General features: G+C 49.4%; 1 protein-coding gene across 11 annotated transcripts in view; it reads left to right on the top strand.

The window, feature by feature from the left end:
- Nucleotides 1-19,497, top strand: part of SEC31B (SEC31 homolog B, COPII coat complex component) — a 30,143-nt gene extending 10,646 nt beyond the window's left edge. For 4 of the 11 annotated variants that reach the window (XM_072619993.1, XM_072620031.1, XM_072620039.1 and 1 more), the window contains exons 4-26: nucleotides 992-1,187; nucleotides 1,397-1,492; nucleotides 2,427-2,570; nucleotides 4,964-5,106; nucleotides 5,640-5,739; nucleotides 5,991-6,152; nucleotides 6,713-6,865; nucleotides 8,814-9,044; nucleotides 11,852-11,926; nucleotides 12,353-12,448; nucleotides 12,732-12,831; nucleotides 13,636-13,814; nucleotides 14,060-14,189; nucleotides 14,447-14,592; nucleotides 14,972-15,145; nucleotides 15,229-15,396; nucleotides 15,897-16,059; nucleotides 16,233-16,559; nucleotides 16,851-16,909; nucleotides 17,039-17,185; nucleotides 17,486-17,605; nucleotides 17,999-18,070; nucleotides 18,201-19,497. In XM_072619993.1, coding sequence (XP_072476094.1) covers nucleotides 992-1,187; nucleotides 1,397-1,492; nucleotides 2,427-2,570; nucleotides 4,964-5,106; nucleotides 5,640-5,739; nucleotides 5,991-6,152; nucleotides 6,713-6,865; nucleotides 8,814-9,044; nucleotides 11,852-11,926; nucleotides 12,353-12,448; nucleotides 12,732-12,831; nucleotides 13,636-13,814; nucleotides 14,060-14,189; nucleotides 14,447-14,592; nucleotides 14,972-15,145; nucleotides 15,229-15,396; nucleotides 15,897-16,059; nucleotides 16,233-16,559; nucleotides 16,851-16,909; nucleotides 17,039-17,185; nucleotides 17,486-17,605; nucleotides 17,999-18,070; nucleotides 18,201-18,386 — 3,367 coding nt within the window. In that variant the 3' untranslated portion in view covers nucleotides 18,387-19,497. The remainder of the gene's footprint in view (nucleotides 1-991; nucleotides 1,188-1,396; nucleotides 1,493-2,426; nucleotides 2,571-4,963; nucleotides 5,107-5,639; nucleotides 5,740-5,990; nucleotides 6,153-6,712; nucleotides 6,866-8,813; nucleotides 9,045-11,851; nucleotides 11,927-12,352; nucleotides 12,449-12,731; nucleotides 12,832-13,635; nucleotides 13,815-14,059; nucleotides 14,190-14,446; nucleotides 14,593-14,971; nucleotides 15,146-15,228; nucleotides 15,397-15,896; nucleotides 16,060-16,232; nucleotides 16,560-16,850; nucleotides 16,910-17,038; nucleotides 17,186-17,485; nucleotides 17,606-17,998; nucleotides 18,071-18,200) is intronic. The other 7 variants (XM_072620008.1, XM_072620046.1, XM_072620014.1 and 4 more) reach the window with 6 other exon arrangements.
- Nucleotides 19,498-19,760: the final 263 nt, after the last annotated feature.

Below are 19,760 nucleotides of genomic sequence, written 5' to 3'. Positions count from 1 at the left end.
GAGGACTGGAAATTCTTTTTTCCTTGTACAGGTTCTGGGAACCCAGATCAGAAGGGTCCTTGGAAGCCAGGATTCTTTTCAGAAAGTGTTGTATGTTGTCACATGGCTTTGTCCCTGAGGCTTTCTCAGAAAAAAACATATGGGCTGGCTTTGAGGGGCACATAGTGTAGCAGCTTCTCTCCCATAGATGGGACCTTCCTCCGACAGAAGTATTTTCACACAGACTGGGATTTGCTCCTGTGTCCCAGGGTACTGGGAAAAGCTCTGATTTTGGATCTAGAAGACTAGGGTTTGAAGCTCAGCACTGATAATTCTAGGGTCATCAGACTGAGAGTCGGAAGGGACCTTAAAGATCATCTAATCCAATGTCCTTCTTTTTACAGGTGAGGAAACTGAAGTCCCTAGGGTTAAAGTGACTTGCCCAGGGTCACACAGCTAGTATTTACCTGTGTGTCTCCGAGACAATCACATAATCTCTCAGGACTCAATTTCTTTATTTACAAAATGTGTATAATACTTTTGCTACCTTCTCTTGGAGGATTATTATGGGGAAAATACAGATCTCAGAGTACTACATAAATGTAGATGCTGATGATGTCCTTGGGCAGGAAAGGAGAGGAGAACTTGGTTGTCCTTGAAGGGAACTAGCCCTTCCCTTTCAGTGAATGAAAAGCATTTATTATTCACTTACTGTGTCCCAGGCAATCTGCTAAGCAGTGGAGAAAAGCTGGCATCTTCTTCTGGCCCAGAGGCCATGACCTTCTACTTCCTTCAGTGCTAAGAAGGTGGGCTAAACATCTCTTTGTTGCCTGAGAAAGGACTGATCATATTGGCAGGACTGGGCAGAGGGTAGAACCACTCCTTATGATTGAAGTACGAGAATATAAAGATGCCCTTGAATGGTGAAAGATGGTTGCTTTGTTCTGACTGCTACTTACTGGACCTTGTAGCTCTGAATTTGTGCCAATATGACCAAGTCCTCTCTTTGTAGGTTTCACAAACTGATTTGGGGGAACTTTAGCAGCGGATCTCCTGAAGGTTCAGGAGTCATCGCAGGTGGAGGGGACAATGGTGTGCTCACTCTGTACAGTGTCTCCCAAATCCTGACTTCTGGGAAGGAACCTCTCATTGCTCAGAAGGAGAAGCACACAGGTGCTGTCAGAGCCCTTGACTTTAATCCTTTCCAGGTATGTCTGTAGCCATTTGCTGTTAAAAACCCATTAGGTTATGTCTTCACCTTTCAACTCATCCTCTTGTATCTGACCAAGAAGGGCATCTTCTGTCCAACGTTCTCAGATAGGCCTTGGCTACCCCTTAGTATAAGTACCTTCTTTGCTGAGAGCCTAGATTTGTCTTTCCTGGGAATGGGGAAGTCACTGTCTGTTTTTTCATATAGAGCAACCTCTTGGCCTCAGGAGCAAACAATTCTGAAATCTACATTTGGGATTTGAATAATTTCAGTGTGCCAATGACTCCAGGATCCAAGTCCCAGGTGAGGTTGCAGCATATCCAATGTGTGGAAGTGTCCTTGGGGGAAGCTGGGAGCCAGGTTTCTCCTGATTATACCACTGGGGGGTGCTGAGGTGCCATAAACTAGTGGCAGCTGGGCAGGGATTCAGGGGTTACAGGACAGGGCGAATCTGCCTGCCAGATGGTATTCCCTAGAAGGAAGCAGGGAGCCTTCTTTCTTGGGGGCCTTTCTTAACTATCTAGGGAAAGAGTTTGGGAGAGGGAGAAGGATGGTGTTAGGAAGGCAGTCAAAGGTTAGGGGGTTATCTGTCCATCCCAGGACTTTTTTTCAAGGGTCCTATGGGCTAGGAGGTAGGCACATTACCCTGCATGAGGTAAGGAGGGAGCATGCATATTCCTGGTATGAGCTTATGGCTTCTCTGGGAAGTGGGGGGTCCAGCTTTTCCATTCCTAAGTACACTTTTGCCTGCTTGCCTGTGTCTGTTTGAGTCTGCCTGTCAGTCTGTAATTGTCTTCTCTTTGCTTTTCTGTCCCCTCCCTGCCTTGTGCTTACAGTATCGTGAGGTAAGTTGGGTTTAAATTCATCAGTGTTGTCAGCCACGTGCTTTTTAGCTTGAGATTCTCCTTGAATGTTTCCCATGGGTTTCTCTCATTCTCTCTCTGTGGTGTCAAGATTGACTCTATGACCCTTATCCACCCTTACCCTTCAGACATGGTCAGAAGGGCCGTAACTACTGAGGAAACCTTTTTGTCTGTGGCCCTTGACTTTCCCTGACCTATTGTCATTGCGAAGTTAATTAATGGTAATGACATATTGAGATGGAGCCAGGATGGCCAAATGGTAAAAACCTTACATAGCCCCTTCCCAGCAGCCCCACAGTTCCCAAAGGGCTCATCCAGAGCAACAGACTGAGGGGAAGAGTGCTGGGCTCTAGAGTTGTGAATTTCTGCCTCAGCAGCCTCCAGAGGATGTCAGCGCACTGTCTTGGAATCAACAAGTCCAGCACATCCTGTCCTCTGCTCACCCCAGTGGCAAGGCTGTGGTGTGGGACCTCAGGAAGAATGAGCCCATCATCAAGGTCAGCGACCACAGCAACAGGGTGAGTAATGAAAGCCTCCTTCCACCCCCTGAAGGCCTTCTCTCTGTCCCCTTTACTGGCCTCTTTTCTTCCTTAACCTTAAATGTAAAATGGATGGCCCCTAAGGTTCTGCCCTTGGCCCTTTTCTGTATCTACACCTTTCCCTTAACAACCTCATTGACTCTCGTGACTTCAGTTGTCATCAGTGAGGAAACTTAGGCTTGAAGAGCTTGAGGGATTTGCCCATAGACAGGGCCTGGGCAGATGACTCCTGAACTTCTCACTTTCTGCCTGCTAGATATCTGATCCTGAACACTTGCTAGCACCTCAGACAGCGTATCGAAATCTAAGTCTTCATCTCAGAAAATTCGCCCTTTACCCTTCCTTCTCTGTTTCTGCTGATGTAGCTTCCCCCTCCCTAAGACTCGAAGTTTGGAATAATTATATTGTAATATTTGTTTCCTGTCACCGCCCAAGTCCAGCTGCTTGTCAGGCAAGTCAGTCAGGGAGTATTTATGAAGTGTTACTCTGTGCCAGGCACTGGGATGCAAGACAAAAAGAAGATTGCCCTTTCAGCTGGGTCCCCTCCTGCCCGCGCCCTTGTCGCCCTTCTTCTCTGCTGTTGTAATAGTTTCTAATCGGTCTTTCTTGTCCTTGCCTTCTTCCCTTGCCAGACTGCCTTCACACACTGCTGCCCACATAATCTTCCTGCTTTATTCCTATCATTTCTCTACTCAAAAGTTCCTCCCCATTGTTTTTCAAAAAAAGTTTGAGTTCCCAGGGCTATTATTTGAGGCCCTCCACAATCTGGCTCCATCCTACCTTTCCCATTCTATCACACAGCACTTGCCAGCCAAACTGGAGGACTTACTGTTGCTCAGTCCTGCTGATGAGATTCAGGGGTGCTGGGGACCCCAAAATACCAACATGCTGGGTCCTGCTCAAATGAATTCAACCGAAGCCTTCTTAAAGCCAAAGAAAGACAAAGTTTATTAAAGATTTGCCACCTTGGGTTGGCTCTTAAGGAGTCTAAGCATTTGTAGTGCTTGTACTGCAAGGTGGGCCAGATAGAATCTCAACTAGACAGAGTCTGTGCTGGATTCCACCTGAGCACCTTCATGGAGGGCCTGGGCCAGAAGCAGGTGTCACCAGGTAGTCTAGGGTCCCAGGGAGGGTCTCCATAGATCAAACCCAGGGAGCATCCTGGTGGGAGTGGCTGGCAATAGGATCAAAGGGAGGAATATCAAAAGAATGCTAAGTAGAAGATGGGGAGTATCTGGCCTGGGAGAAATGGAAGGGGAATCCAAGTAGCCCCCCCCCAAAGGTCAGACTTTCCGGGGGCCCTTCAGACTAACGGGACAAAAGCCCTCCTGATCCAAAGGGAAAAGATCTTGGCTTGAGCCCGTACCCCATCACTGCCTTCCCCCTTCTCCATGCCTTGGTCTACACTGTCCTCCATATCTAGACCAATCCCTTATTCCTTTTTCTCAGCCTATTAAAATCCTTCCTTCCTGCTTTCCTTCAAGGCTTAGCTCAGAAGTCCCAAGAAGCCTTCCCTGAATTTCCCTGCTAAAAGTGATGTCTTCCTTCTCAAATTGATTATAGCCCCTTGTGTGGACCTCTCCTTCACACTTACCACATTCTGTCCCATTGCAGGCTTCTTTCAGTCCTTCCCCACTCACCGTTACATTGGAAGCTCCTTGGGTGCTAGCAGGTTCTTGTCTTAGTTAACCTTTGTTACTCCTTTAGCACCACTGGCTTTTCTTTCGTTCTCTTTCTGTGTCCCTTACGTACCTCTCTCGCTCCTGAAGCTCTTCTCTGTGTGAGGCCCTTGGCTTCCCCTGACTGATGTTATAACAGGATTCATTAATTGTCAATGTGCAGTGAGGTGGATCCTGAGTGGCAGAAGCCTAACATGCTCCCTCCCCCAGAGGACTCTCCCAGAAGGATATCCGTGCTCTCTTCCTGTCTCTTTCCTAGGGACTAGTCTCCCAACTCACACCCACTTTTGCACGTTTTAGGCACTTAATAAATATTTAAATCAAATGTCCTGGTTCCTGCAGCCCCTTTCCCACCCTGTATTTCGGCTGTCTCCTCTTCCCATCACACCCTCTTGTTTTATTCTCTGGGATCATGGGCTCAGAGCTGAATAAGGCTGAGCCAAATAACTGGGCATGGGCATTCCCCTGGTGGCCTGCCTCCCTGCTTGTTACTCAGCCTGTGCCCTCCTTCAGCATGAGCCAGCAAGGCTTTACTGATGCCTAGCATATGGTTGGCACCAGGTGTGTCTCTGCGGAGGAGACAAAAGAAGTCGTGCACTCGCTTTAGAGAGCTCCCAGCCTGTCTGGGGGTAAGCAAGGTTCTCACGTGGAATGATTGGACACAGTGTAAGGTGGGACCTGTTTGGCCCACAGATGCACTGCTCAGGCCTGGCTTGGCATCCAGAAGTGGCTACCCAGCTGGTGCTATGCTCTGAGGATGATCGCCTCCCAGTGATCCAAATGTGGGACCTACGGTTTGCCTCTTCCCCGCTCAAAGTGCTGGACAGCCACAGCAGGTAGTGCCAGACTTTCCATCTTTGGCCCCCAAAAAGAGCCCACCTCCAGCATCTCTGAGACCGTAGGACCCTGAGGGATTGCTGCAGACATTTGGGTTATGGAAAACAGCCTTGAGGCTCCAGCCCTTCACTTCTGTCCTCATGGGTTTTCTGAGTTTAGGGTATGGCTAGAATTGACAGTGAAAGCCTTAGCTGTTAGCCTGGCTTGGCCTCCAAGGGCCGAGAGAGCTCCTTGGGAGATTCCCTCAGCCTAGACATCAGGACTACGTGAACCAAGATCTTTAGGCAGTGTAGATTCCAACACCCCTCACCCAACAGCAGCTGGTACCTCCCTAACAGCTGTTCTTCTGATTGGCAGTTGAGCCTTATTACATGGGGTGAAGGTCAGGTCCTCACTGCCTTCCTGGGACCTCATTCTAAGTAGATTCCACTTGCTTAGGCAGGTTTAATTGGTGCTTTGTACACTGGCATTACTCCTTCAGGATGGAAACAGATAACTTCCTTGAGTGACTTCTGCCTTCTGGACTTTTTAGGGGAGTGCTATCAGTGTCATGGAGCCAGGCTGACCCAGAGCTGCTGCTCAGTAGTGCCAAAGACAACCAGATCCTGTGCTGGAACCTAGGAAGTGGAGAGGTAGGCAGGGGCTGCCCCCCTGGAGCAGGTAGTGGGGGGCAGGAGAGGGAAATTGGGAGGAGGAGGAAGAGGGTGATGCCTTAGGAATCTAAAGCTTTGGAGCATTGTAAGACCTTGTCTTTGGAGAGTAAGGGCAATCTGGAATGCAGGGGTAGTGGGTAGGATGGGTATTTCTGATTTTAGGCATGTGCTCAGGATTGGGGAGGCCCTTAATTTCAATCCGGCCTGATGACCATATCTCCGTGGATTAGGTGGTGTACAAGCTGTCCACGCAGAACCGATGGTGCTTTGATGTCCAGTGGTGCCCTCGGAATCCCCCCGTATTCTCAGCCGCCTCCTTCAATGGCTGGATCAGTTTGTACTCAGTAATGGGAGGGAATTGGGAAGCTCAGCGGAAGACCCAGGCTGATAAGGTAAAGGTGGAGGGTGAGGGGAGCTGGGACTAGAGCAGTCAGACAGGGCGGAGAAGACAGCATGGTTGTCCTGCGTCTGTGACCTGAGTTTGATGCAGCAGTGCTTTGAGGGCAGGCTTAGTGAGCTGGTACCCTGAGAAGAGCACAGGCCCAGGAGACAAGAGCTGGGGTTCAGGCTCATCTGTGAAATAGAGACAAGAATAATATTTCTAATGCCCTTCCTTGTGATTGCTGTTATTATTCCTTACGTCGAAGGGCTGTCTTGTGCTTGGTGCGTGTGAGCTGCCGCTGTGATTGTTTCTAATCCTTTCCTGAGGCCTCTTAGAGAGGTGAAGACTGTAGCTTAGCACCTCTGTTCTCACACCTTCTGGGAAGCATCATTTGGGTCAGCTCCTAGCATGTCTCTGACATGCAGTGTGCTCCCTCCCCCTCAGCTGCCCGTTAGAGAAGCTGGAACTCTTATGGGCAGCTCAGGGCTGCCGTGGGTTTGCATTTAGACCTGAAGCTTTGGCTGGGTCCTCCGCTTCATGCTAATGACACATCCACACTTCTGCCTTCAGATCTCGTCTTCTTTCAGTAACCTTGATCCATTTGGCACCGGCCATCCTCTTCCTCCACTGGAGGTACCAGAGCAGGTGGCCCACACCAACTTAATCCCACCACTGAAGAAGCCCCCAAAATGGATTCGCAGGCCAACAGGTGCCTCCTTTGCAGTAAGTTCTGTTCACCTCTTGCCAACAAAGAGTGTGTGTGTCTTTGTGTGTATACAAATAAAAATAAGCCACACAGGACTCAATTAACATGAATCAATAAGGTGTCTTACATGTGATCTTATGCTAATCACTTCTTTGGGCCTCAGTTTCCTCATTGGTAAAATGAATGAGTTTAACTAACTTTTCCCTTCAGTCTGATGTTCCTGTGAAACCTGTGCTGGGGGCTTTGGAGGAAGCAGAGAAGCCTACGTGGTTATTCCACCTTGCATTGTAGACAACATAGTGTAGTGGCTGGAGTGCTATTTTGGGAGTCTGGAGACCCTCCGTGTACTAACTGTGTGACCATAGGCAGGTTACCTCACCTTGCTAGATCAGTTTCCACATCTGTAAAATGGGAATAGTAATGCCTGTTCTGCCTATTTCAGAGTCACAGGATCATAGATTTCAAGCTGGAATGGACTAGAGAGGGTTTTCAGTTCAGCTTTCTTATTTTGCACAGAAGGAAATGTTAATTTTGAGTGACTTGTTTAATGCCCCTCAGATAGCATAGGATAGATCCAGTACTTGAACCTGTGCCCTCTGACTTCATCTACTGCTCGTTCCACTGTACTACATGGTGGCATATGAAGATAAAATGAAATCTTTCTTTTTAATTAGTTTATTTATGAAATAATGTCTTTTAAAATTTTGTAATCTGTAAAGAGTAATGTAAATGTATTCCTTTTTAGTCTGTGCTGGAATACAGATGTAACAGCCAGGTGTCCAAACTTTGATTCAAACTAAGGACCTGTAGAAGTTCAGAGAGAGGGGTTCATTATGGGCTAGGTAGTCAAGGGAGACTTCATGACAATGATGGCCCTTAATCTGGACTTTCAAAAGTGGGTGGGGTTTGAATGGTCAAAGAGAAGAGCAGGAAGCATTCTTTGTGGGAAAAGTCAGTCCAGAGTAAATTTCATGGGTGAAGGGAACAGGAGGCCTGGCAAGCTGAAGCCAAGGGTACCCATGAGAGGCTGAAAAAAAAGGGTGGCACAGAAATATGGAGGGCTTTGATTGGTAGGCAGAGGAGTTTGGCCTTCGTTCTGGAGGTAGTGAGGAAGGCTTATAAGTAGTGCAGTGTCAGATCTGTGTATACTTTAGGGATGTTGATTTGACACTGATGTGGCCTAGGAAGAAACTGGAGGCAGAACAGCCAGTTAGGAGGCTATTGCGAGGAACAGGAGCGAGGTGACGAGGGACCAAAAATAGTGGTGGCATTGGAGATCAAGAGGTGGGAAAAGGTGCCCAAGATCTCCTGAAAGAAGAAGGAACAGAACTTCATCTGTGACAGCTTGGAGAGAGGGTAGAGAAGAGTCCAAGGTGCCATCAACGTTTCCCACCAGTTTTTGTTCACAAACACAGATGTCTATAGCAAAGCCTGGGCACAGTTCAGAAGTATGAGCTGCCTTAGTCCTGTCTGGCAAAGTGCTTGAGGAAGGCGTGTTCCCTAGGGATCCATCAGCAGCCTGAAGCTGAAGGAAACTCTTTTCGGGTCAGTTTGTCCAAACATGTTAGCCTGTGTATCACTCTGTCTGGCATGTGATTCCTTCTCTGATGGTCCCAGGCTCCCATCTGTGTCTGGTCTCTCTGGTTGGGGTGAGTGAGCCTGACTGATGTCTCTTACTTAGGAGGTCATGGGATTTCAGAGAGGGAAGCAAACTTAAAGACTCTCCAGTCCAGTTCTTCATTTTAAAGGTGTGGAAACTCAGGCCTAGAAAGCTGAAGTGGCTGGTCTAGAGTCACCCAAGGGGCAGAGCTGGAATTCAGGTCCAGGATCTCACTGACAGTGGTCTGTCCTTTCCCCAGGGTGCTGCTTTCTTTAGTGGCTGTGGGAAAGAGAAAGGTAGACGCAGGCCATGTTCTTGCCTTTGACACATAGCTAGAATATATGTGATCTTTCTTCTTTTTACAGTTTGGGGGGAAACTGGTTACCTTTGGTCTGCCCAGTCCCCCAACCCAGCAGATGCCACAACCTGGTTCCTACCTCATCTTCATCAGTCAAGTTACCACAGAGTCTGAGCTGTTGGCACGCTCCAAGGAACTGCAGGAGGCCTTAGGGTCAGGTAGTCTCCTGAACTACTGTCAAAGCCAGATCCAACGAGCTTCATCGCCCTCTGAGAGGGACATCTGGCAGTTCCTGAAGGTATGTGACTCAGTGGATCCTATGCCTCCTCAGAGGCTTTGTCCCACGCCTAGTCTCCTAGTCATGTACTGGGCACACAGTGGTAAGGGAAGCCTTTGCTGAAGGCTTGAGCACAGGGAGGAAAAAGGAAGGAAGGAAGAAGAGGAGTGGTGAGCTGTGAAGGACTTGTGTAGCTTGTAGGGTGTAAAGGAAGACCACAGAAAGGTATCTGGGAATGGGAACTTGCTAGATTGACTGAAGATAAGGTATTAAGGGAGATGGTGTGGGGTCAGGGAGAGTCTGGCAAGGCAGGGGACCTGAAAAGAACTCCAGGATTTTCCTTCAGACAGAATATTTTTTTTTTTTACACAATATTTTGATGATGGAAAGATTGAAAAGAGACTCGAAATAAATGTTTATAAGGGATGACTAATGTTAAATAGAGACTAAGAGGGGAAGAAACGTAGGGTGAAGAGATTAATCAGTAGACTTTTATTAAGTACCTACTGTGTGCAAAGCATTAGAGATAAAAAAGAGGTAAAAGTCTCTGGCCTTAAGAGCAACAGTCTGATGGGGGAGACAGAAACACACCAATCTATATAAAGTAATCTATGTACATAGGATTAATTAGAAAATTATTAACAGAGGGAAGACACTAGAATTAAGAGGGGTTGGAGAAGGATTCCAGTAAAAGAAGGGATTTTAGTTGGGAGCTAAAGGAAATGAGAGAAGTCATTAGTCAAAATAGAGAAGGGAGAGCGTTCCAGTTATGGAAAAGAACCAGAAAAAAACCCAGAGCCAAGAGATAGAGTCTAATTTGTGGAACAGTGAGGAAGCTAAGGTATAAGAAGACTGAAATGCTAGGAAGAGACTAGGTTGTGAAGAGCTTTGAATGCCAAACAGAGCATTTTATGTTTGTTCCTGGAGGCAATAGGAAGCCAGTGGAGTTTGTTGAGTAGGGGGTGACATGACTGGATCACATTAGAATGAAGGATGGATTGGACGAGGGAAAGACCTGAGACAGGCTGACCCATCAGTAGGCTGTTGCAATATTCCAGGCATGAGAGGATGAAAGGACAGGGTCAAAGGTGAGAAGGAGGCTTATTCAAGAGATGGTGCAAAGATGAAATCTTCAAGTCTTGATAACATATTGGTTATGGAAGATGAGAGATAGCGAGGAATCAGGGGTGGCTCCTAGGTTTTGAACCTGAGGGACCAAGAGGATAGTGTTGCTCTCTACAGTATTAGGAAAGGTGGGAGGTGGGGAAGGTTTAGGGAGAAAAATAATGAGGTATGTTTCAGACAATTTGAATTTAAAATGTATACTAGATATCCCTTTTGAGATGTCTCCAAGACAGTTGGAGATGTGAGATTGGAGGTCAGTAGAAAATCTGAGGCATGTTAGGTAGATTTGAGAGTCATCAGCATAGAGATAGATGGTAATTAAATCCATGGAAACTGATATGATCACCAAGTACCACAGTATAGAGGGAGTGGACAAGAGTACCCTGAGGGACACTTATGGTCAGAGCGCAGTCTGGAAGAGGATACAAAGAAGGATCTGTCAGAGAGGTGGGATGAGAACCAGGAGGGAGAGGTATCCTGAAAACCTGGAGGGCAGAGAGTATGAAGGGGAGAAAGTGATCAGCAGGGTCACAGGCTGCAGAGAGGTCAAGAAGAGTGCCACTGGAATTTGGCAACTAAAAGATCACTGGTAACTGGAGAGAGCAGTTTCTGTGGAATGATAAGGTCCAAAACCAGATTGTAAGGGTTAAGAAAAGAATGAGGTGAGAAAATGGAAGCATCTCTTATAGACATCTTTTTTGAGGACTTTAGCTACAAAGAACAGAAGAGATACAGGACGATAGTTAGCAGGGATGGAAGGATCAAGTGAGGGTCCTTTCAGGACGGGGTTGATGTGGGTATGTTTGTAGGCAGGAGGGAAGGGGCCAGTAGAGAAGGAGATTGAAAATAAGTAAAAGAAGGGATGACAGGGCAATGTTTTGGAGGAGATGGGATGGAATGGGGCTATTTAACATGTAAAGGGGTTAACCTTGGTAAGAAGTAATGCCACTTCACCATGTGAAGCAGAAGTGAAGGAAGAGAAAATAGCAGAAGATACCAGAGCGATAGGAGACAAGGAGGAGGGAAGAAGGAACTCATGGCCACTGGCCTCAATTTTTCGATAAAAGTTAGGACTCTGCCACTCGATTCACCTGAGACAGCAGAGATTGGTTTGGGTGATGACTGATCACTAGCCATCAATCTAGATTGTAATTGAAGCCTATGTTAGCATTTCTAGGGAAAGGAGACACAGGAGGGGGTGGAGTGGGATTCAGGTCATGGTCCTGATACAAAGAGCAAAACCATCAAACAAGGTGCAAAGAACCAAGTTAGAAAGGTTGGAGTGGGCCTAGATTGGAAAGAGTGCAAGGAAGTTTGGCTTCTGTCTCAGAGCAGTGGAAGGGGAAGGAGTTAGTCTCCTCCTGTATGTAGAGCATTAGGTTCAAAGGAACAGGGAAAGTTTGGCTCTTGAGTACCAGGGCAGAACAAAATGGGGCTCAGTGCATTTGGGGTGTAAAGCAGAGCTCAGAAAGAGTTCAGTCCCTAGGCTGTTAAAAGGAAGTCAGCTCCCATGAATTCAGAGCAGAACACTTAAGCTGGAGGAGAGAGAGTCTTTGCCTTTGCTCTCTTGAGACCTCAGTCCAAACCATTTCAGTAATATGAAGAAATGTGACATTTGGGAACAACCTCTGCTTAGAGTGGTTCAGGAGAGAGGCCCATTCACTGATTGACTGACTTTCCCTCTGTGTCCCATGGTTCCCTAGGTGGCCTTGGAACAGGAATCCAGGACCAGATTCCTCAAGCTGTTAGGATATAGTAAAGAGGAACTTTATGAGAAGGTGAGCTGTTCTCCAATTCAGATTCATGTCCATTTCAGAGAGCAGGAGAATTTATTGGGAAAGACACAGAAATTGGTTCCTTCCTTGTTATTGGGCATGTAGCCCTGGTCACCTGGGCTTCAGTGCTTTTCCTCTCTAAGATTCCAGAAGGAGTTGGCCAAGGGTTCCCAGACAAGACCCTGAAAAGATTTATGGAGCCTTGGTGGGCAAGCAGAGGGAGCAAGGCCTCAAGGCAGTGGAGAGTAAACCCATCTGAGAACATAGCCTGCAGCCCCATTGTCTCCCCCAGCACACACCTCCCTAGTGCACACCATGATCCTCCTCATTCCATGTCCTTGTGTGAAATTGAGACCCACACCAGCCCAGACTGAGGGAAGGTGGACAGAGGGTCATTCTGAGAGGATGCTCATAGCTCTCTTCCTGCAGATGGTCGCATGTTTGGGGAGTGGTTCAGAAGTAGGTGAGAGTCCTCACCCCAAAGGAGATGACCTCCGCTGGGACAGACAAGCCTTCTGCAGGCAGGTGTGGTGGGAGCCCTGGACATTCTCAAAGGCTATGGGAGGGCAGTCTCAGGGCCTCAGGCTACCTTCCCTGTCCTAGTACTCAGCTCCCACTGCAGCTCCCCAGGTGGGATTGGGCCTTAGCTCATTTAACCTTCCTGCCCCTTTGCTTTATCTTCACCCTCACCCTTAAAGGGACAGACAAGGGAATGGACTCACTCGGGCTCCCCTAGCTGACCAATAGGCTGCCCCTGAGTGCAGATCCTCAGTTGTCACCTTTCTCCACCCTTCCCCTCCTGGTGCAGGGCTCCAGATGCTCTTCAGAGGAATTGGCTACATCCTCTGCCTTCTTTGATGAGCTTGTCCCTCAGAACATGACCCCATTGGAGATCCCTGTCACAGAAGGTACCCCTACCTGAGCGAGAACTCTGTCCAGGCTTGTACAAATGCAGGCAGGGAGCCCCCTGCTCCCATATGGAGCAGAGGCCATGGGAAAGGTGTTTCCTGGGTACAAATAGCAGCTTTCCACTTCTGAGCAATTTTACTTTTTCTCCTGCTTTGTCTCGTTGTCTGAGCTTTTCCTTTGATGTGGTTTTCAGGGGTTGCTTTATCCTGTTGGCCTGTTGGGAAAGGCTTCATAGGAGATGCTATGTAGCAGCATTACATAGTGTCTCCTTTCCCAGTCTTCCTTTCTGCCTGAGGGACAAAGATTCCAACACCAGCTAAATGCTCGCTTCCACCAATACACAGTTTTAGAGTGGTTTCTAGGACCCTCCCCAGGCTGCAATAGTCCTGGACAAACTGCAAGGGAGGGAGACCTGAGTCCTTTATGTATATTGGGCAGGGGGCCAAGTAAGGGAAATTTTGAGGGCTACCATTTCTGGAGTTGGGTAAGGGGAGAGGGGCTATGGGTCTGTCTGTCTGTCTGTATGTATATACATATATATGCACACATATACACACACACATATATATACACACACATACATAAATACACACACACACATATATACACACACATGGAAATGATGGGAGACTCAGGTCTGGGAGGGGGTACGTGTCCTGTACATTGTTGTTGAAGGTGTGGGTTACAGGTTCTGGTGGGGAAGGGCACAAGGTCCTATGTTTGTGAAGGTGTTCTTGGGGAAGAAACAAAGGTCAAGGTCTTTGATTTGCCTGATGGAGGGAGGGGGGGCCATCTCCTTGCAGACACTGATGGCCTGCTAAGCCAAGCCCTGCTGCTGGGAGAACTAGACCATGCTGTGGAACTGTGCCTCAAGGAAGAGAGGTTTGCGGATGCCATCATCCTGGCTGGAGCTGGTGGGGAACAGTTGTTGCAGAAGACTCAGCAGCGCTACTTTGCCCAGAAGAAATCCAAGATTGCCTCAGTACGTGCCAGTCGCTGAGGAGGAGAGGACTTATTGCTTCAAACACAGACCTGGGGCTTGCGTGTCATGTAGTGAATGCTTAGAACATGACCATATAATGTGGGCATTACACCAGTGTGTGAATGTGGTGCCTGCACTCTGCATTTGATCTTTCCCAGCCACTCTGCTGGTAGGGAACCCTTCTTCCTAGTGCCCACCCCCGGTGCCCTCAGGCCACAGTATTGACAGCCTTTCTCTCCACTCAGCAGCTTCTGGCCTGCGTGGTGGAGCAGAAATGGAAGAATGTGGCCTGTTCGTGCAGTCTGAAGAGTTGGAAAGAGGCTCTGGCCCTGCTGCTGACACACTGTGGCCACCAAGACTTCCCTGTGCTCTGTGGTGGGTGTGCCCAACCTCCTTCCTTCCTGAACCTCTTCCTTCTCACCTCATCTCTGTGGTCATATGAGGCAAACCATTATCATTGTCTGACTGCCATGCCACATCCCAGGTGTGCTATTGCCACTGAATGGAGCCAGCTTCCCCATGTCACCAGCCATGGAACCCATGTTTCTCTGGGGCTGGATGCCCTTCTGGAAGAGAGACACAAGGAGGGAGCTTGGATTTCCAATGTTAGCTAAGCTTGCTTCTCTCTGCAGATATGCTGGGGACCCGCTTAGAGCAGGAAGGTGGAGGAACACTGTCTGCAGAAGCCTGCCTTTGTTACATCTGCTCAGGAAATGTGGAGCGGCTGGTGGAGTGCTGGGCAAAAATCCACCAAACTTCTTCGCCTATGGCTCTGCAGGTATGGAACCATGTGGATCCTGAGATAGTCACTGATGGCTGTACTCCGAGGTCTGCTGCCACAGCATCAAAAAAGCTAGGACCAGAGACTGTTGGGACTAGTGAGGTCCCTCAGGGTTAGGGGCCTTCTTTGAGGTAGCTGGGGTTGGAATGAGGGAGAGGTTGACCTTGTTTGGATGGATCTGAGCCAGTTGAATAGAAGGGAAGATGGGGATTGGGGACAGAGAGGAAACAACCTTTTTATGTGGGGTAACCCCCTTAGTGGTATAGTCAGAAGACTTCCCCTCAACCATTCTCCCTGGGAAATCTCTTGAAGTTGAAGCTCATCAGACCAAAGAGACTTCTCACCCTTGACCTTTTCCTTTTCCTTGTCACCAAAGGACTTGATGGAGAAGGTGATGGTTCTTAGTAGGAGTCCAGAGATGCTCCAGCGCTCTGAGGGGGATGTCCCCGGCCCTGCTGTGGCCCACAGAGTTACTCAGTATGCCAGCCTCCTGGCAGCCCAGGGCAGCCTCTCCACGGCCATGAGCTATCTCCCCAAGCACTGTGCTCAAGTGAGTAAGCCCCTGGCCGAAGGAGGTGGGGTCAGGCCAGTGTGGGCCCTTGGCCTCATCTCTCCATGTTGTTGCCATTGCAGCCCTCTGTCCAGCAGCTGAGAGATCGCCTCTTCCATGCCCAAGGGTCCAGGCTCCTGGACCAGCAGCCTCCTCCTTTCCCTTTTCCCCGGGTCCCAGTGGGGTCCTCTCCTCAGCCTAGAGGCCTTGGAGCCCAGCCCTATGCTGGAGGATTCCAGCCTCTTCACCAGGTGAGGTCCACCATGCAGTGGGATGGGAAGGGTGGGGAGGCATGCCTGGCATGTTCACATATGTGGAAGGGACATTGCATTTTGGGACAGAAGAGCAGTTTTACTGTCTCCTGTCCTCTTGTAACCTAAGGAAAATCATTTCTATTCTCCAGGCCTTAGTTTTCTCATTTGTGAAATAAGAGTTAGACAAGATCAGTCTGAAGGTCATTTTGAGCACTAAATCCAGAAAATGATGGATCTCAGATCTTGAGGTTGAGGGTGTCAGGGACGTGCTGAGAATACCTCCATGAACTGGCCCTTTCTCTTTTGCTCCTTGAGAAAACCTTTCCCCTTGCAAGGCCCGGATTAGATTCATAACCACAGCCAACTCCTGGCTGGCCTTGCCTTGAAACAGCAGTAGATCATTTCTACCAATAGAAGATAGGAAGTTGTTTCCTTCTGTATCCCCTCCCTAACCTCCTGGTCTCTGTCACACTCCTGGATTCCCCTCCTCTCCACAGATCTCAACTCCAGCAGGGGTCTTCATGCCTCAGCCCTCAGCAACAATGGCCCTCACCCACTCAAGCCCCTATCCAGGCCCCAGAACCCAGAGCACAAGGGACTCTAGGGCAGCAGGTGCTCAGCTGGTTCTGGCTCCCCGTCCCAGTCCTAGAGGAGGGCCAGGTGAGTGAGTTGCTGAGAGTAAAGTAACCAGGAAAGGTTTCCTGAGTTCTGGCCTGGTCATGGCAGGCACCTTTCTTCCATTCCTCCCTCTGATCAGTTCCTGGGCTCATGTGCTAATTATCCTTTTGCTGAGTCAGATAGGGTCACCAACCTCTTTACCATTTGCATTTCAGCTCTGCCTCAACCACAGCTGCTGGGAGCGCAGCAGACCCAAGCCCCTGGTCCTGTGGGCTTCCCAGGCACCCAGCCTTTCCCTGGGCCACCTCCATCAATGGCTCCCCAGAGAGTATCATTTCCTGGCTCCACTTTTGTAGCAGGGGCCCCCTGCTTGTCTCCTTCATTTCCAGGCTGGGCCCCTGGGCCTGGTCTGCCACCCACCACTGGTTCCCAACCTCTAGTTCCGGCTGTCAGTTTCCCTGTGACATACTGCCCTCCCGGAGGGCCCGGTGCTCCAGTTTCTAGAACTTTGCCAGCCACTGGCACCCTGGATCCCCACTCAGGTCAGTTGCTTCCTTCTTCCTCCCTTCATCCTCCTTCCCTCCTCCTTCCCCCAACAATCAGTCTCCCTCTGAAAGCTCCCTTTTGATTTCTAGTCTTGTCTCCTCCCAACACTCTGGGCCCTCAGAGGGTTGGAAAATGTCAAGGAAAATGTTTGAGGATGAATGGCAACATGCATTTGCTTCATCTGGTGGGGAGCGGAGGGCAGGGTGAGGTTCCTGTTTCCCCGTTCCACTGACTTGGGGACCATAGTCCCTTATGCTTCTTTCTGTTCATCCCTCTGCGCCTCACAGGACCCCGAGAACCCTGCAGAGATACCTCAGCTTCCAAGGGAGGCCTCCAAAGAACAAAGGTGAACGTCCACAAACATTCTCCCCTCCCACAACCCCACTTACCCACCTCTCCCTCAGATGCACCCCTTCCCCCACTCCTTCAGGAAAGCCCCAGCTGAGCCTGTGACCCTTCATATTCTTCATTTTAGCTGCCTGAGATGTTTACTCCACCAGCCCCCATCACTGCTCCTACTGGGAACCTGCCCCCTAATCCTCGAGAAGCCTACTCGCCTGGCCCTCCCATCTCTGGCGTGGGTCAAGCTCCCCCAGGAGCTCCAGGAGAGCTCACTCTGCAAGTAAGATGAATGGAGGGGTGGGGGTGGGGGCTTCTTCCTTCAATCCCCCTGCACACAGAGACTTTATGTTTTAACTTCCCTCTCTGGTGTGCTCTACAGAGTGAGAGCTAGCTCAGACCCCAGGGGCCAGGGCCACCTTTTCCCAGGAAGGAGCACGGTGATGCTTTTGGGACCATGGAGTCAGTCTGTAGTGAATGCAAGAGAAAAACAATTTATCTGTTTATCCATTCTGCTCTGTGTGTCCTGCTGTTCTGTCTAGATGGACCTAACCATCTGACTGGCCTGTTTATCCTTTATTAGCAGCTTCAGCAGCTGCCACCTGAGCAAGTGAAGAAGAAGGAGATGCCCCTGGAGCACCAGCCTTTGAAGACCAGTTTTGAAGCCCTTCTACAGCGCTGCGCCTTGTCAGCCTCTGACCCTGTGCGTATGACTTTGGGGGGGACAGAACCCTGCCCTCCACTCCCTCCCCAGAGGACAGTCTGCAAGTTATACCCTTAGCAGTGGGTCCCTGCTCAGCCTCCCTGGCTTCCTTTGTCCCTACTGTGTTAACTGTGTCTGGATTTGATGCTCTGGAAGTGTTAATCCCTGAGGGTGAGAAAGGGAGGGTTGTTTACAGCAGGGGGCGGGGGGGCCTTCCTCCTCCTTCTGATCTTTGGGGAGCATATGGAATGGGACAGCAGGGATGACTTCCAGCTCAGGCCCTTGGGCTAGCTTATACCCCTCTGACTGACCATGGCAGGGTGGAGAAAAGTGCTGTCCAAAACTGGTCCCTGGTCCAGCTCATGCCCACAGATCTTTTCCCCTTACTTTTAGAAAACAAAACGGAAAGTAGAGGAGGTAGCCCTAAGACTGGAATATCTCTATGAGAAGCTGCAGGAGGGAATGGTGGGTACCTCTCCTTTTTCGCTTTTTGAGCTGCATCCTCTGGCCACAGTGGGAAGTCTGGTGTTATATGGGTCTTTCCCTAAAAAAATCCACTGACCTGGACATATTCTTGCCTTCTGTACCCTTATAGCTCTCTCCCAATGTCCTGGCTGGGCTCCATGAGGTCTCCCGATGTGTGGATGCTGGCAGCTATGAGCAGGCCCTGGCAGTACACACCCAGGTGGTGGGCAGCAGCAGCTTCAGTGAGGTATCTGGCTTCATGCCTGCCCTGAAGACCATCCTCACTATTGCCCACAGGCTTCAAGGAGGACATTGAAATGGGTCATCTTGTCCTTCTGACCCTCTATCTAGGTCTCTCACCCGAAGACTCTGGGGATGGGAGACTGACAAGGCACTGAGAGAGATGGGAATGGATGGTTAGATGGCATATCTCCCATCTCCCCCAGAATTAAGGCCCAGGAAGGAGGACAGGAAAAATGTCTCCATTGACCCCCTCCCCAGTTCTAGATCTGCTGCTGTCGACTCACCTTGGCTTCCACTGAGCTCTGCCCCTTCCCCCAGCCTGTGTGGGATCTGACCTGACTTGGCTGTGTGTTGCAAAGGTGGATCCTCATCCCATCCTTTATCTTCTCCTTCAGCCCATCCCGGATTCCTTTAGACTCCACTGTCTCCTGCCTTCTTCCCCTCAGCAGTCTTCAAAGAGGGTGAAAGAGAAAGAATTCTGCACCCCCTCCCTATTTCCACCAGCATTCTGGGCACCCACAACAAGCATTCTTTTTTCCTCTCTTTTTTGTGACCCTGTTCTTACCCTCATCCCTCCTTAGGTCTGTCTCCAACTCCAACTCTCCATTAGAGTTGGACAGGATCTGGCTAGTGCTCAGCCAGATCTCTGATCAGTTGGGGTGGGGGTGAGGATTGGGAGAGGCACCAGGCTATGGAGAAGAATGGAGAGTAGGGCCTCCTCTATTAAGTCTGCTCAGCAGTTGGGCTGGCCAAGTTACCTTTTCATTTTTCCTTCTGTGGGTTGGGTGGGTGCATATATGTGTAACCAGGAATCCAAGAGTTCAGTCCACAATACCTCCTTTCCCCATTCTAGGGGGATGGTTTGTGTTGTAGTCCTAAGTGATCATCAGAATGTGTATCCTGTGGTCCCAAATGGTTGTTAGATATTCCATGTTGTGGTCACAGGTGCTCTAGGATGGGGGAGTGAGTGAGGCTAGGGAAGCGCTCCCCTTGCTCTGTCCTCCATAGGTTGGCCCCCAGGATGGTGGAGCAGGCACGAGCAGCTCTTAAGGCCTTCTGGCTTCTCTTCCTCTAAGCTCCTCACTATGTGCCTCAGGCCCCCTTTTTGGCTGCCTCTCACCTTTTGGATTCTGCTGTTTGATGCACTGAAATACTTGAGGATAAAATAAAATGCTTTGATTGTATTTCCTCAGTTGTCAAGAGTGTCTGTATGTGTGTGTGTGTTATTCTACAGTCTCCCTTGTCTCTTCTCCTACCAGTAGTGAGCCCTTACTGAGTGCTTGGCATAGGTCCCACGTGGTCTCTGCTCTCCTTTAAGCTGTGTCACTAAGGTCATAGGATGGACATAAGATGTAAATGATGGTGCACATAGGACACAGTAGATGCTATTGGAACAGCAGCAGCTCAGATTCTCAGGGAGGCCTTTCTGGAAGAGGCTAGACTCATT

This window comes from Notamacropus eugenii, chromosome 1, assembly GCF_028372415.1.
Source record: "Notamacropus eugenii isolate mMacEug1 chromosome 1, mMacEug1.pri_v2, whole genome shotgun sequence".
Taxonomy (NCBI): domain Eukaryota; kingdom Metazoa; phylum Chordata; class Mammalia; order Diprotodontia; family Macropodidae; genus Notamacropus; species Notamacropus eugenii.
Note: the sequence above shows the minus strand (reverse complement) of the source record. Positions and strands in the feature narration are given on the sequence as shown.